The sequence below is a fragment of the Mustela putorius genome, unplaced genomic scaffold (genome assembly GCF_011764305.1).
Source record: "Mustela putorius furo isolate JIRA1106 unplaced genomic scaffold, ASM1176430v1.1 tig00003845_pilon_pilon_pilon, whole genome shotgun sequence".
Classification (NCBI taxonomy): domain Eukaryota; kingdom Metazoa; phylum Chordata; class Mammalia; order Carnivora; family Mustelidae; genus Mustela; species Mustela putorius.
In genome coordinates this window covers 36,268,660-36,284,354 of record NW_025421998.1, presented here as the reverse complement: position 1 = coordinate 36,284,354, position 15,695 = coordinate 36,268,660, and the positions used below count along the sequence as shown (strand labels likewise).

Genomic DNA, 15,695 nt, shown 5'->3' with positions numbered 1-15,695 from the left:
GGTCAACTGATCAAAGTTAAAACTAGAATATATCGATATGTGTGTGCATGTCTGTTCACAGGTCTATTGAATGTTTTAAGTGCAATTGTATAACCACACTTCATTTATCCATTCCTGATTTAGACCCCAAATCTTCTCATTTGAGTGGAGCTTTAACTTCTTGGTTTTATAGGAGCCAAATCACACACAAATTGTTTATAGTATCAAGTTTCAGTTTCTCTGTGATAAGGTAGGAACTTAAAGACAAATGCAAAACAATTCAAATGCCAAATCACATTTAGTCACCTATATCCCCCAATTTTTATGAGTTGTCTCATCTACTTTCAAAAACCTGTTTCATTTCATTATTTTATTTACTTAAACAACATAAATTTGGTAACAAATATAACTGGTAGAAAGAGGTTTAGGGAAAAAAAGTACAATTAACTCAGCTACTAGAGTAGAGGAATAAAAATCGGCCTCCTAGCCATGAACTTCCACTGTTACTACATTATCAGACAGTATAGTGTAATAGTGGTTAAGAGCAACAAACTCTGCGTTCCAGGGACTGAAGTTTAAATCCTGATTCTCCCACTTATTTTACAAAGCATCAATTTCCCCATCTATAAAATCGAGAAAATAATAATAGCTCTGTGGAATATTTTGTCAATACCAAATAAGAAAAGGCAAGGGAAATGATTAGTACAGTGCTTGACACATAGAAAAGTCCAAAAGTGTTAAAATATTTTTATTTTTTATTAACATTATTTTTGTATTTATATTTTATATTTTATAAATACATAAACACATTATATATAACATGATATATATGTTATATATAAATATATAAATTTATATATAATAAACATAATTTATATCATATTTATATTTTTATTAACATTTAAAAATGTTATCACAACCATCGTCACTAGCACCACCATCATGATTCAATTTTTAAAAGCTAAAAAATAAAGCATTAGTGAAAAAAACCTTATTAAAATCTAAGTTAGAATTACTGTACAGTTGATGCTGTCAAAGCTAACACTGCCTAGCTTCTATTCACACTCTTATACATGTCAATATTTCTGTTTCTGTAGGGGTATAAGAAGCAAGCCATTCACAGCATGAACATTTCTGATGGTCTTTTGTTTACGTACTCTGTGTTCTTAACTGGCCTATTATCTCACTGTCCTGCCTGTTAACTGCCTGTTATAATAAGCTCCTAGAGAACAAATACATTTCAAAAGCTCTTAGTAGAACAAGTAACACAGCATCTCATGCAGATAAGGATTAAATAATACCTCATTCTTGTCTCACCATCTAGGAGTAAAGAATCTAACACAGATGACTTTCCTATACAACTGGTGAAATTTCAGAACACCAAATAAAGAGAAAAATCCTCAAAGTTCCTAAAAAAAAAAAAAAAAGAAAGAAAGAAAGAAAAGGCACTCTTCATGAGGAAAACATCTGACCCTGTCTGACAACTGAGCAATGCATTCCATTTTCTAAGGAAAAAATAGTTTTTCTTTCAATCATGCATATGGACTAAATTAACATCATTTCAAAGTCTGAAAATTGATTTCCCACATATTCCGTATCAAAAAAAAAAATTCTCAAAGGGATAACTGTAACAAAACTCTAACAAAACAAGACAAAGGGATATAGGAAACATAGAAATGATAGTAATTGAAAGAGGTAAAAAAATGTTCAACAAATAACAAAAACACCAAACACCAATGGATTTTGATTTTCTGTACAGACAAAAGATTGCTTTTTTTTTATAAGTCCATTCACTCTACTTAGTCCTGCAGATAATATTTATATAATCATGATACAATAAATACAATTTCTATTATGTTAATTTTTCTGGAAGTAAACTACTGAGAAAACACAGAAGATTTAATTATAGCTGCAAAAATAATATAAATGTTATAAATTTGACCAAGTAAAAATAAGAGTTTCACTAAAATATCCTATAAGACAGAGAAGTAAAAGAAAGTATACCAAATTCCTATCTCTTATTGATATTTTAAGAGGAGGAGTAAACAGAGAATCAACAACTGTATAAAGTCATGAATCAGGAAAAAGATATTTTAACATAGAATTTTAAATTATAATGAAATCTACTGGAAAAAAACCTAATAAGCTATATAAGCAGTTTACTCCAGGGAGTAGGAAAGAGAATGGTCAGTAAGGCAGAAAGAAACCTTTACCTTTTGTTTAAATATTGTGTTTTGCCACCAGTAGATTTTACTTTACATTATTTCAAAATGGCACAGCACGGGGGGAGGGAGACGGAGGAAAACAAATTAAAATAAAAGATAAAAAGTGCAGGCAGTATGCGAATAGCACGCTGTCAAAAACTTAGCCCACACAGATGGAGCAACAAGGACTCCAGATCTACTCATGGGTCCGGGTAGCTGGCCTGGTGATCCAGCTGAAACATGCACTGCTCCAAACACTATCCCAGGCAGAGTTCCTAGGTTCCCCTTGCCTGAACTTAGACAAAGACAGAGCATGACCTCTTGCTAGAAGGGAATCAAGGGCAAGAGGGGAAGCATGGTCCCTAATATTGCTGTACTTGTACCAAAAAGCTATGTTCATTATTCTATGATTTAAAGAAGTTCTACAACCTGCAATTTTCATTCCACTGCCAAGTTCATATTCTGAGGGGAAAAAAAGGGTATTTTGAAGATTATGAGAAATTAAATACATGTACCTATGCCAAAGTATAGTACTCAAAAAAAGATATTCTAGTTCTGGTGGTATATGCATGATCCAGAATGCTCTCAGATTCCCTCAAGCAGTTTCTTTCAAATGAAATTAAAAAAACAATAAAGCAGTTTTGACTTTTAAACATAACTTTTCTTGAAACTAATTTAGATAAATTTCACATGAAAAAGAAATTAAATGCTTCACTCACAAACATACTTTAACAAAAACACATTCTGATGCCTATTCCCAGTAAATCCCAAATATATGACTCTGTCGATCAACTCAAGAAATGTCAAATAATGTAAAAATGTTCCCTGTCAGTTATAAAAGTGAACAAAACTGGTGCTACGCTATCTTTTATTAAAGATGTCGAAACACACCGTATCTCAAGGAAAATACAAGGTGCTGAAGGGGTACAAGTTTTCTTTCAGTTTCAATCAACTGGGTACATCATATTACTTGGTACTTTTATGTATTAAACCACAAAGTCATATAACCTGAGACAATACAATCAAGGGCTCTTAATGCAGAAGCAAATACATGAATTCTGTTTTTCCTGGTTTCAGAATCTTAAGAGTCAGCCCTCAGTAGCCCCATGTAATCTACTTCTAAGGCAACAGGGTCTCTGCCATCTACCAAAACCCTTATAATGTGACTAGCAAAGAAAACCAACATACACTCTCCCTAGGAAAAATTAAGAAGTGGACAAGCAGGTATATGGTGCATATGAACTTGTCTAAAGTATATTAAAAAAAAAAAAATTACACCAGAATCCAGAAATGCTCTGCATCACAGGTTGTTCTCTCATGACCATTTCTAAAGGGAATATACTTTGTGATTCTCTAGACACCAACAGAAATGAAAATAAATTTAAGTGTTAAAGAAAATGAAAGTATAAGCAGTTGGAAATTAATTATTATTTCTAGGACTACCAGTGTGTAAAATCATTTTTCACTCCGATTCACTTAGGTCAAAGCAAAGATTAAATCTGCCTTTGGTTAAATTCCACAGCTCCAGGTAAATAAAATGAATCTTTAAAGTGTTGATGAATCATGTCTGAATAGTCCCAACCAGAGAGCTCAAGGACAGGTACAGCATTGTATTTAGAAGACCAGAGGAAAAGAAAGGAAAGTAAATGCACAAAATAAAAAAGGTACATCCAATTAATAAAAGCAAAAAAGGAAAACAGAACAAAATTCCTTTCATTTTTGTGGACTCAACCTGATCTACATGTCAACTAACTCTATCACTATATCTCATATCCCATTATCTACAAGAAGTGAGCAAATTTCTCACGCTCTCCCAAGTAGGAACAAAAGTGTAAAACAAGGGAAAAGGAGATTGGGTTAAGCAGGATTAATGGTGGCTAGCAGAGCAAACAGTGCAGGTATGTGAGGAAGAATTCTGGTGGAAGCCCTGGCATCACCACCAAACAATTCCAACCAATAGCAAAGCTCTCTGAGCCATGCTGACATTATCACTACATCACCAAGTGAAAAACACAACTCTAACAGAGGTCCCACAAAGCCTAGGGTAAAATTAATTCCTTGGGACATTTTAATACATTTGTGTATGTATTTTTACCTGTTTTCGGAGAATAAGACAAACTTCTCTCATTATTACATGTATAATTCACATATGTAAACACAGCACGCTTTTTATAGAATGTGCTCCCTAAAATAAAGCAATTATTACTTAAGTCACCATTACAGATCTTTAATTTCGATCTTTTCACCAGGTCGGAGAACTGTAGTTACAGCTCCTCCACATATCACTATATACCTTAATGAGAAAGAACTTAGAAGCCACTTCACACTAACTTTAAAAAGCCCAAGTAAAATTTCTTTAAAAAACATTTTGTATAGTTAACTCTCATCAAGTAGATAATTACTTTAGCACAGCCAAAACTCTTAATTATTGAGAGAAAACAAAGTGCCAACACGGGTCACCTGCTACCTCCATTTCCTGCCACCAAATCTCCACATCCATTTTTCCTATTATAATAGAAAGTGACCTTTTCAAAGTCAACTCTACTATAATCCCTACAAAGCCTTAGCATAATATTATGTCTTCTATTTTATTTTCAACCTCTCACTTTCCCACAGATTTTCAAATATGCAAATTGCCCCCTCAATTCCACATCTCCCCCTTTGTCAAATTCCCTCATTCTGTACTTCTACTGCAAGCAAATGTCCCAACAAAGTCAGCAATAATTTCTTCGTTATAAATCCAATGGATAGATATTTTCAGCCCTTATTTTGCTTGTTACCTCTGCAACACAGACTTCATCGTGATACCCATAATCTCCTATCCACAACCCTCATTCCTTGCTTTAGCTAACTCTCCTCCCTCAAGTCCTCCTCAGTGTTGACCCCAAAGGAGACTTAGAGCCCAACACTTCCCTTTACACTCAACACTCATCTCTCTAAGACCCCATCCCCCTATCTCACTATACCTTTTTCAATCCAAGCCCTTCTTGATATATTACCTAGATAATCTAGAAAAACAGGGTTTATAATGATTACATTATGTATAGTTCAACACTATTCAGCCAGTTCTAAAGCAAAGCATCTGGCATATAATAAACACTCAGTAATGTAAAACTGCCTGAATTATGTTCACCCAATCTTACATAAGCTGTTCTCACTGTAACTTATTTATCACCACAAAATAAACTAAATGCATACTAGGCCTCTTCAGGACCCAGAGAGCCCTTGCTAGAAATTTTCAAATACATTCAACATATTAGAACTAAATCTCTTTTTATTCAATTTAAAAAATCCAAATAACATAATCAAGTCTTTAAGGCTGACAGTTAATTAGTGTCACAATGGATAAAAACAAAATATCACTGGAGCTACACAAAGACACATTTCTTAATCAAACAAAAAGTTTTCATTCAGTATGTATGATCCTTAAAAAAAGAATATCATAAATATTAAACAGCATCTCTAGTGGGAAAATGGCTAGTTCTTATCCCACATCCTGCAGAGACCCATGATGTGGGAGTATATTAAAAGAAAAAAATTTAATTAAATCTGTATTAATGTTTCGGTCCTCTGTAATCCTTTTATTTTTCAGGTACTAACAATCACCATCTACAACATGGGTGCATCGTGCTCACTGACTGCCAGAATTTCCATACAGGCGAGACTGAGCGGCTATGTCCTAGGATAGGTATGAATTTAATTTGAAACTGGGTTTGCTTGGCAAGCACACGATTTAACTTAGATTGTATGTTTACTTGAGATGGTTTTAGAGGAATGATGGAAATTACACCTGGGGATTGAGCCTCCCCAAGGGACTGCCGCCAGTAACGCAAAACCTTCGTTTTTAAGCAGACCAAAAACCCATTAATAAAGTAGAACTAATACCAAAGGCTGCCATGGCCATTTTTACACTGTACATTTTATAAATAACTAAATAAAAGATGTAACACATCAAATACAAAATCACTTAAAATATGGTAAAGATGATTATTATATAAAATTAAATCACACTTTAATTTTCCAAAAAAATTCTTATCAGGATGGGCCAAACACTCGAACTGTCTGGATCCGAAAACAAACTGCAGTAACACTCTCAATATTTATGAGCTGGGCCAAATTAAGGAGGAAAAATTCCCAAGAGATGCAAGAGAAATGTAAACAGATAAATTTATTCTTCTTTGCCACTCTATAAATTGGAAAGAATATGAAAAAAGAGTTTCGATGAGGTGAAAAGAAGGGGTAGGATAAAAAAGTATCTGATCTTTCACACCTTACAAATTATTACTTATAATACCACTGTACTGCCCATTTCTGAACAAGAATGTTCACTACAACACACTACTTAGTATTTATTTTCAATGTTCGTTACCATTGTATGTTCACAGCTCATATGTTAAAAACTGACAATAGAGTCACCTTACAATTTTTATATTACCTTACCTTATGCAACTGTAATGTTTAAAAGTGCTGGCGGCTTTCTGACATTCCAGGCACAACTGAATAGCTCCTGGATAGTCTTCCTCCTTAAGATAACAACAACAGAAGTCATTAAACAGGAAACATTTTTCCTAAAGTCCCTGAAAAAAAATCTCTCCTCATACTCCAACCAAAAGTTACAGAAAATTTTAATTCCTCTTTAATTCCTCTTACAAAAGGATTAGAATACCAATGATAGATAAATAATAAAATATAAAGAGACCACTAGCTCCAAGCCTAAAATGTACACATAGAAAAAATATTCTTTTCCCTCATATACGTAGTAACAGCCCCCTAAGACCACAACACGTGGATAAAGCCTATACAAAATAATAAGCTGCTTCCCAGGGAAGGTGTTCTTTAAACGTTAATATATCTTCTTTCAATAATATTTACATAGAAATGTAACAAACCACTATGAGATCCGCTGTAATCAACACTCAGGAGTTCTACCACCAAGAAATCAATAAATATTTTAAAACAAAGTTGTTAGAAAGTGAAATAGTACGTCTACCGCCATACTACCCTGAGTGTGCCTGATCCCAACTGATCTTGGAAGCTAAGTAGTGTCAGTCCTGGTTAGTGCTTGGATGGGAGAAAGTAAAATATTTATTAATAGCCTTGGAATGTTTTTATCGTCTAAACAGTAATTTAATGCCGAATGAAATTTTCATATGCACTTCTAAAGTCTAAGTTAAGAAGTAACATGGTGATAAGCAAAAACCATAAAAAAATTTTCCTATGCTCCTCTCTGTAATTGGACAAATGTATTCAAACCAGTGGGGATGTTAAGATGATGACAAAGTAGCTACCTGAAGGACCTCATGTATGGGAAACAAACATATTACGTTACGCTTTATAAAAACAAGTAGATAGAAAATGCTAAAAAAGCATCAAAGAGAAAATAGATGGCTCACTCAGAAAACCAATTAATATATGAGATACCAAATACAACTCAAATATGACATATTCCTTAAATTATTCCTATTTGTTTGATACAAAAGATAATTTTATTGCCATTTGGGTGCAAATACAATCAACATACTGAAAACATTCCCACATTGCTACAAAGTAAACATTTCCCCAAATAAATTTTTCTATTTAATTTTTCTAATTAAATTAAATTGAAATTTCTATCTAATTTTTCTATTGACAATGAAATATGTCAATAGAAAAATGCTCTACAGCAAGTACCTTTACATAATGTCTAAAAATGTTCTTTATACCATGTAGCAATTTGGAAAAAAATGCACATCTGAATATCTTCCAGCATAATTTTTCCATTTAATAGTATCAGGATCACCAAATTTCCAAACTTTGTTTCCAAACCAAAATTCCAAACTTACCTCCAGCATTTCACTTAAGCGCACATCTGTTCTTTGCTGGGGAAAAAAAAAACAAACAAAGGTAAAATCTGTTTCAACCATAAAAGTAAGTTTTAATTTTTAAATAGTAACCAGTATATACCAATGTTTTTATAGTTCTCAGAGATTTCAGAAGTCCAATCAGTAACTGACGTTTCCTTTGATTTGCAAGAAGTCCTAAACTAGCTTGAGTAAAACCTTCCTTGGCAATATTCAAGTGTCTGCAAAAAAGAAGAATAAATAGTTAAATTTTTCTATTATATTAAGAACACTGTTCACACAGATCAATTAGGCAACTGACAGGGTGGTATCCTCAATTACTCCTGAAATCAGGGATTGTGACTGCTATTTGACAAATTTATTCAATGGCTCAATCTCAATCAGCATTACTCAGAGCATGGTGGGTGGACTGGTGCCAATCCTCAAACTGTTACTGAACCATCCCAAGAAAAGTACAGAAATGGAGAATAAATACTAAAAAACCACTTACAGAAAAATTGACATAATAATTTTAAGTTTGATGAATTAATAATAAAATTGAGACTATATTCTCTATGGCATTTTGTTTTTATTGCATTTTACAAAAATAGTCTGTATTAAGTTGGAAATTAAAAAAAGAAAAAAATCATATCCTTATAGTATGAGAAGCACTATTCAAAACAATATAAAAACAGTAACATGTTAAAGTCATAATCAGATTTACAGATATTTCATTTCACACATACTTTCTTAGTGCAGTTTTTAGATCATAATATATATTCAGTTAACGAACAGTATTCTAGAAACCATAGTCATAATAAAAAAATCAATTATCAATGACAGTTTCACAATTTTTCTTGAAATGTTTTCTGGCTTAAAAAACAAAATATTCATCAAATGCAATACCTCCTCCCATTTGTGCAGATAACAGCAGCTAACTGAAGACCTGTCTGTAATGAGGTAACTCTTTCAAGTTCCTATGAAAAAATTAGGTATAGGTTATTGTGGAGGCATTTTATTATTCTATTTTATTCGTATGATACTCTAACAAAAAACGTTAGTGGGTTTCAAAGGAAAGTCTGCTTGGAAACCAAAGTAGCAACAAAGATAGCTAAAATTGAAAACTATTGGTATATCCTTCATAAAATAATTTAAAATGACTACTTTCAAATGATTTTCACAATGACATATGATAAAATATTTAGTCAGTATTGCTTATAAGGAAGTCTAGATCCAACCTGCTTTATACAGGCATAAACAAATACTAATAATACATCCATTGAAATGTTTCTACTCAACAGAACTTCAGAAGATAAGGATATGACAAGTATGATTTCTGTTTGCTAAGATGCTTTGACAACAAATGTCTTCATTTGAACACTGGTAGGTATTTCAATGGATTTTGGAGTCTCTGATTTTCTGATTCAAAGACAGATTCAGTTATAAGATTCCAATTTTATTATATTTTAAAGACAGATTTTTACAGTGCTTTTGAGCAGTCATTATTAACGATCTACATGTTTCAAAGTAAACAGAAGGAATTTTCACTGGGCCTTCAAAAGTTTGGAAAATCCAACTACATTACTTTAAAATCAGTTATAAAAACTCACTTCTTCAGTTAGGTAGACTCTCTCAAATGAGAGAAAAAAAAAAATACATATATACCCCCCCACACATACACCAAACAGAGCCAATATGTTAATACAGAACTACAGACAAGAGGATAAATTACTTCAACAATTTCAAGTATAAGTCACTTTAGGCATTTTTTAAATTTTACTATTAAAAATAAAAAATATCACCCTACCTTTACATAAGCAGGCTGTTTTTCAAGAATTAAATCAGCTACTTTTTTAGAGACCTATAAAAACATGCAATCAAACAAAACAAGTGAAAGAAAACGCCACATACTTCCTGTTTCATTTTACATTTTAAATTTTTGTAAGAATATTCCACTGATCTTTCCAATAACTTCTACAGCAGGTACTGGCATGCTCTGGGCTATGAAATTAGTAAAAAAGATATAACAGAGAGCATAATACTTGGTCCTTAATAAAAACTCAATAAATGGCCATTATGATTGTTAATAATATGAGAATCATCTAATTTACTAACATGCAAAAGGGTATAAGATCCTCAAGGGCATAAGATTTGCTTTTTAAAAGATGAACTCGTAGGATAAATAATCAGTTGATTTTATGGACACAGAATATGGGAATCATAGAACATCCTGTACTGCTGAGATTCTTTGTAACACATAAAAAGACAAACAGTAATTTGGTCCTCTACTTCTGAAAACTTGAAAACGTGTTTTTTGGGGCGGCTTTTTTTGGAATGCTATGAACATACTTAAGGTTTCCTTGGTCAATTCCATGACAAATGTTAGTGTATGTAAGTAAGAATTAAAATGATTTTAACTACGAGGCTTTTATTTCAGTTTCAGGGTATCTGCTAGACTGCACTACAGATACCCCAGAGCATGCATTTAGTGAATTTTTTGCTCAAAAAACTCAACTAGCTGAGTTTCCCTTCTTCTTCCCCAAGCAACTGAGAACAAAGCATTACACACACATTCAACTATTGCATTAATCCTTCTATACTTTCTCAGCTGCTCTGAATTTCCATAGATATGAATTTGTATAGATGTTTAGACAGAAAATGACCTAATTTTTATCAAACTGGGTTTTTTTTTTTAACAGTTTAAAACAGATAATATAGTTTTTAGTCTGCACTGTGTCAGGCAGTGTACAAAGTGCTTTCCCTGTATTATCTCAGTTAGTACAATCAATTAAAATTGGTTCTCATTTTCCAGATGAACGATCTTAAATATAGTGGTAATGGACCCACATCCCCCACAGTAAGGCTGGGATTCAAGCCCAGGTGTACCAAATCCCAAAGGTCACTGTGCTATGTGGCCCCTGTAATGAGGCTCATTCCCTAAAGAATACTATCACATCAAGTACAGAGACAGATTCATATATAAACCTGCTGAAATCAGCAGAAGGCAAAAAATGCCACCATCCACTGGAATCTAGTTCTTCAAAAGCACAATATGCTTTTACCAAACACAACCCTCTACTGGTCAAGTCCCTTCCCCACACCATTGCTGCTACCCCCAAGGAGATCTCAGCACCCACTAAGACCTTTGAGTATAGTACAAAAGAAGTAGATCTTCCTTTATTTGTCAGATGTATTATTAAAAATCACATCTTAAATTCAAACAGATAAATAACTACTGCTCCTTTAGTATTAAAATATTAACAAGATTCCACCTAACATGATTTAATATTCTACAGCATAGTCTGAGTTTTATTAAAGGAGATCAGCCTAATGCTAGGAAAATCACAGAATCACAGAATTTTACAGCACTCGAGAAAATGCAGGCTAACACTTCACAGATTTTGCAAGGCTAAGTGACTTGGCCAATGCCAGACAATTAATCAGTGACTACAACTGTAACATTCTGAATCTTAGCTCTCTTGTCTTCAGGCCTATTTCAACTAGAAGTGGGGACTTTTATTTTGAGATAAGAAACTGTAGTAAGGAAGTCATGCATGCGTGACAAGGAGCCTAAAGATACTTAACAATCTAAAAAAAGTTCAAAACTCTTTGATCACATTCGGGATTCTGGAGGAAAAACCCCTCAGTTCTAAAAGCAAATCTGTATCAAGGTAATATGAGGGAAACTGAATAGGCATTATACTTTTAAATAAATGTATCACTGAGTCTGAGTCATGTTCAATAATATTTGTTTAACATGTTAAGTTAAACCTAAAATCTGCAGACATTACACCTCCTTGAGGTTCCATTTGGTTATGTCAGAAAGAAAGGTGATTTTACTTACTGCAGCTTGCTGTTGTTTCAATTTGTCTCTGTATTCCTCTAATTCTTGCAAATTGAGAACAGGAGGGAGTTTCTAAAAAAAAATACCCATAAATGAAGAGCAAAAAATAGTTTAACTTGGTTTCATTTATCTGCGCATCTCTGACTTACAAACTATAATCTGTGCATGTAAAACAATGTCTCATCCCACTCCCATACACTCCTCTTGGCCTCCCCACTATCCCCTCCAGATTTCAGACACAAAGCTGCCACATGTTTGTTGCCCAACCCTCTGGGGCTCAAGTTCCATCCTTCACTCAGCCCTATAGGACAGGAGAATGGGAGAAGAAAGTCCCACAACCTAACCTCCCCCTCTACAAACCACAGGTATATCCCTACTTGTCTGTGACAGAATTCAAACCATACTTCCCTTCTAAAGTACTAGGAACTAAGCACTACAGTGTGATAGTGACAGTTGCAGGAGTACATTCTAGATTCCATATCAGCTTTCAGAAGACAGAAACTAACAAAAGTGCATACCTATCTGTATATGAGAAACTCTAAGTTTCAGTCAATGGATTGATGAAACTTGAAAATGAGAGCGGGCTGACTGTGTACACAGTGCATATAAAGCATGTATGCATACTGCATTTGGTTGCATCTAAAACAAGATTTTACTGTTCTTTTTTGAATTTCCTATAAATTTAAAATGCCAATATTATAAACATCATAGCATAGGAGTCTTTATCATGGCATCATGGCTATATATAAAGATACATTCATTCATGGTTAAAAGTCTCAAAGTTGGTGAGTGCTGTGAAGTGTGTAAACCTGGCGATTCACAGACCTGTACCCCTGGGGATAAAAATATATGTTTATAAAAAATTAAAAATTAAAAAAAAAAAGTCTCAAAGTTTCTCTAAACATATTTTGACGATATAAGATAGAGGCATCATACCAACATATTGTACGCTAACAGTTAAAAGCCAAAAATACAGAAATGTTTGCTAGACCAATATTCTAGAGCAGCACTTAATTTTACACTTTATAAAATTTCATCATTAAAGAATGTGGACAGTTCAATAAATCACTATATGGTCATCATAAACCAGTCCTGGTAGTAAGCAAGGAAAGGAAGGAAAAAAGGAGGGACAAACACCCCTAAAAAGCATTCAAATCTCATCCACAAATTCAGTCACTGAACAAGACTGGGTTTAAATAGGTTTTAATGAATTTTGTTTTACCTCCAGCTCATATTTAACAATATCAAATGAGTCCATAGAAAAATATACTTGTTCAATACTATTAATTAATTCTTGTTCAGCTTGAGGGTCACTAGGCTGTTCTCGAAGTTCTCGAAATTCCTCCTTTAAGAAAAAAAATATCACAATTAGAGTACTTGTACCTGTTATAATTCTACCTGCATGGAAATAAATAATAATTTTTTTTAACAGTCACAAATCTCCTGGGAACCATTCCAAGCAAGGAGATAAACTGACAGGAAACAGGAAAGTTCATGGAAAATTAGGACTACTAAAACACTAAAATACTAAAAACTACTCATTTACTGGAGAAAAAAAGAAACCTAGCCAGTTTGAAAAGTCAGATTTTATTTTCAATTCTGTGTGTGCCAACTGAAAGAAGTGAAAGAAGTTTAACCAAAGGAAAAACCAAAGTGACTATGTAGTATCATCATACATACATAACACATATATACATATTTTCATCATTTGACATTCTAAAGTCTGTCCCAGCACAGATAACCAGAGACTATCTCAATGACTTACAGGTCACAGTCAGCATTAAAACCCTGAGCAGAGCAGACATCCGTGCTGGAAATCTCACTGCTCGGCTAAGAAACACCAGCTCCAGAAAAGATTCCCAAGTTTAGCTCTGTAATCCTATGAGGCTTCCTTCAAAGTGTGCTGATAATGTAACTAATGATCTGATTATGAATCTAAAGCTTTGTATTTGATAAAACGCTTTCTTTCTAATGATACAGAATGAAGCTTCTATGGAAGTTCTTTTTACACAACTAAAAAGAGCTTGACAGACAAATCCCTACCCCTAATGTCTGCATCCTCATCCTACACAATTTCACTGCATAACTGAATAAACCTTCAGTTAACTGAGAAATTTCATTAATTCTGCCATACTAATTAATCAACACGTTATTATAGACATTAACAATTTAGTCCTTTGATTTCTGTATTCATATTAATCTTAAATACATTAAAGAACACAAAAGAAACTCATATTTAAAATAATTTTATAGTCATTAAAATACTTAACAAAAATCCTTAATAAAATCATTAATTAAATACACAGAAGTTATCATGTCAATTAGAGAACATTGTTCTCCAAACGGAAATATTCTAGATTATTTTATTGCAGGGCATAGTTTTCATTTATTAAAAAAAAAAACAGCATATATATGTTTTAAACTTTAATTTATAATTTAAATATGCAAAATTATTAATTATAAAATTATCTCCTCTTAGATTCAAGCTAAAAGAAAATACGAGAGCAAAACTCTGAAATTCAAGAGAATAGTTAACTATTTATATTTAAAATGCCAATAAATTTAAGAGAAGGCAAAGTCATACAAAAATCAAATCTACAGAATTAAAAGTGCATGGGAAAGAAAATGCCTCTTCTATACCAAAACTCACTTATAAAATTAAAATGTCAAACACACAGTCATCTGTGATTTAGCATGCAACCAAATACCATGAGAAAAGTAGGAAATACAGCATCCTAACAGTGGGAGCTGCATTCCTCTGTGTGTGTGTGTGTGTGTGTGTGGCGGGACTTCAGGGAGAAGGGGGTTATCTTGACAACACACTAATCTGCATTGCACCCTGGGCAATGACACTGAGAACAGACCTGGGCTAAAACCACACCACTTACAGAAAGGTTTCTGAGTAGGCTACTCATGGGTAACCTACAAGCATTTAATAAAAGTTTGAAATGAGTGAGACATGAAATGGAAAATGAGATCAGAAATTCCTGGCAATCTCCCTCCCTAAGAGTCCACAGGCATTTAGAATACTTGCTTCAGATGCTGCAAGCTGAGGCAGGGAAAAAGACCCAGGTGAGGATATGGCAATGCTGCCTTCTTAGGAATTTCACAGCACCACTAACAAACAAATGTAGTTGGTACCATTCCAAAAAAAGGAAAAAAAAAAAAAAAAAAACTATAAAAATTTCTAAGATTGAAAATATCAAGTACAAAGTCAAGCAAAAAATTCAAATAGACTGCAATGAATGAACCCTTTCATCCTAAATATACAAATGCCAATGATATATAACTCCATGCTGGGGTTCTCCATATACTACCTAATTAACTGATCTAAAGATAAAGGTTTTAGTTGTGACTCTGGTATTAACTTGGGCAACTTAGTCTCTCTGTGCCTCATTTTTTTTGCCTGTAAAGAACATATACACAAACACACACACACAGTGACAGTAAAACAAATATTCAAAGTTATTAAGAATGTCAAAGGAAAACATGACTGCATTTATAAATATCTCACAATTGTACATTTCACAAATGTAATGAATCTGTAAAAAGAGTACAATCTGTATATATATAGAAAAGGTCAAGTGCCATTCCTTCTTGGAGAACTAAGCAATTATATCACCGTGAGAAGATAAACCCATATAATTTCCAAGAACAGACACATAACACTTGACACCCTAAGTAACCTAGACTAAAGAGAGGGATAACACCAAGACAGGAAGAGAAAGAAACATAACACACAAAATAGAATTCAATCCAAAACAAATGCCCAAACTATATCCCCATAAAATATCCTCTCCTTTCAGACAACTTAGTAGCTTCTGTGTGAAAATATATATCTGAACTCAT

General features: G+C 33.3%; 1 protein-coding gene across 3 annotated transcripts in view; it reads right to left on the bottom strand.

The window, feature by feature from the left end:
* VPS50 (VPS50 subunit of EARP/GARPII complex) overlaps positions 1 to 15,695 on the bottom strand; it is a 125,818-nt gene that overhangs the window by 93,247 nt on the left and 16,876 nt on the right. For 2 of the 3 annotated variants that reach the window (XM_045062698.1, XM_004776425.3), the window contains exons 4-10: positions 13,069 to 13,191; positions 11,847 to 11,918; positions 9,810 to 9,863; positions 8,909 to 8,979; positions 8,127 to 8,244; positions 8,006 to 8,041; positions 6,624 to 6,706 (exon numbers count right to left, since the gene is read on the bottom strand). In XM_045062698.1, the coding sequence (XP_044918633.1) occupies positions 6,624 to 6,706; positions 8,006 to 8,041; positions 8,127 to 8,244; positions 8,909 to 8,979; positions 9,810 to 9,863; positions 11,847 to 11,918; positions 13,069 to 13,191 (557 nt within the window). The remainder of the gene's footprint in view (positions 1 to 6,623; positions 6,707 to 8,005; positions 8,042 to 8,126; positions 8,245 to 8,908; positions 8,980 to 9,809; positions 9,864 to 11,846; positions 11,919 to 13,068; positions 13,192 to 15,695) is intronic. The other variant, XM_013047843.2, reaches the window with a different exon arrangement.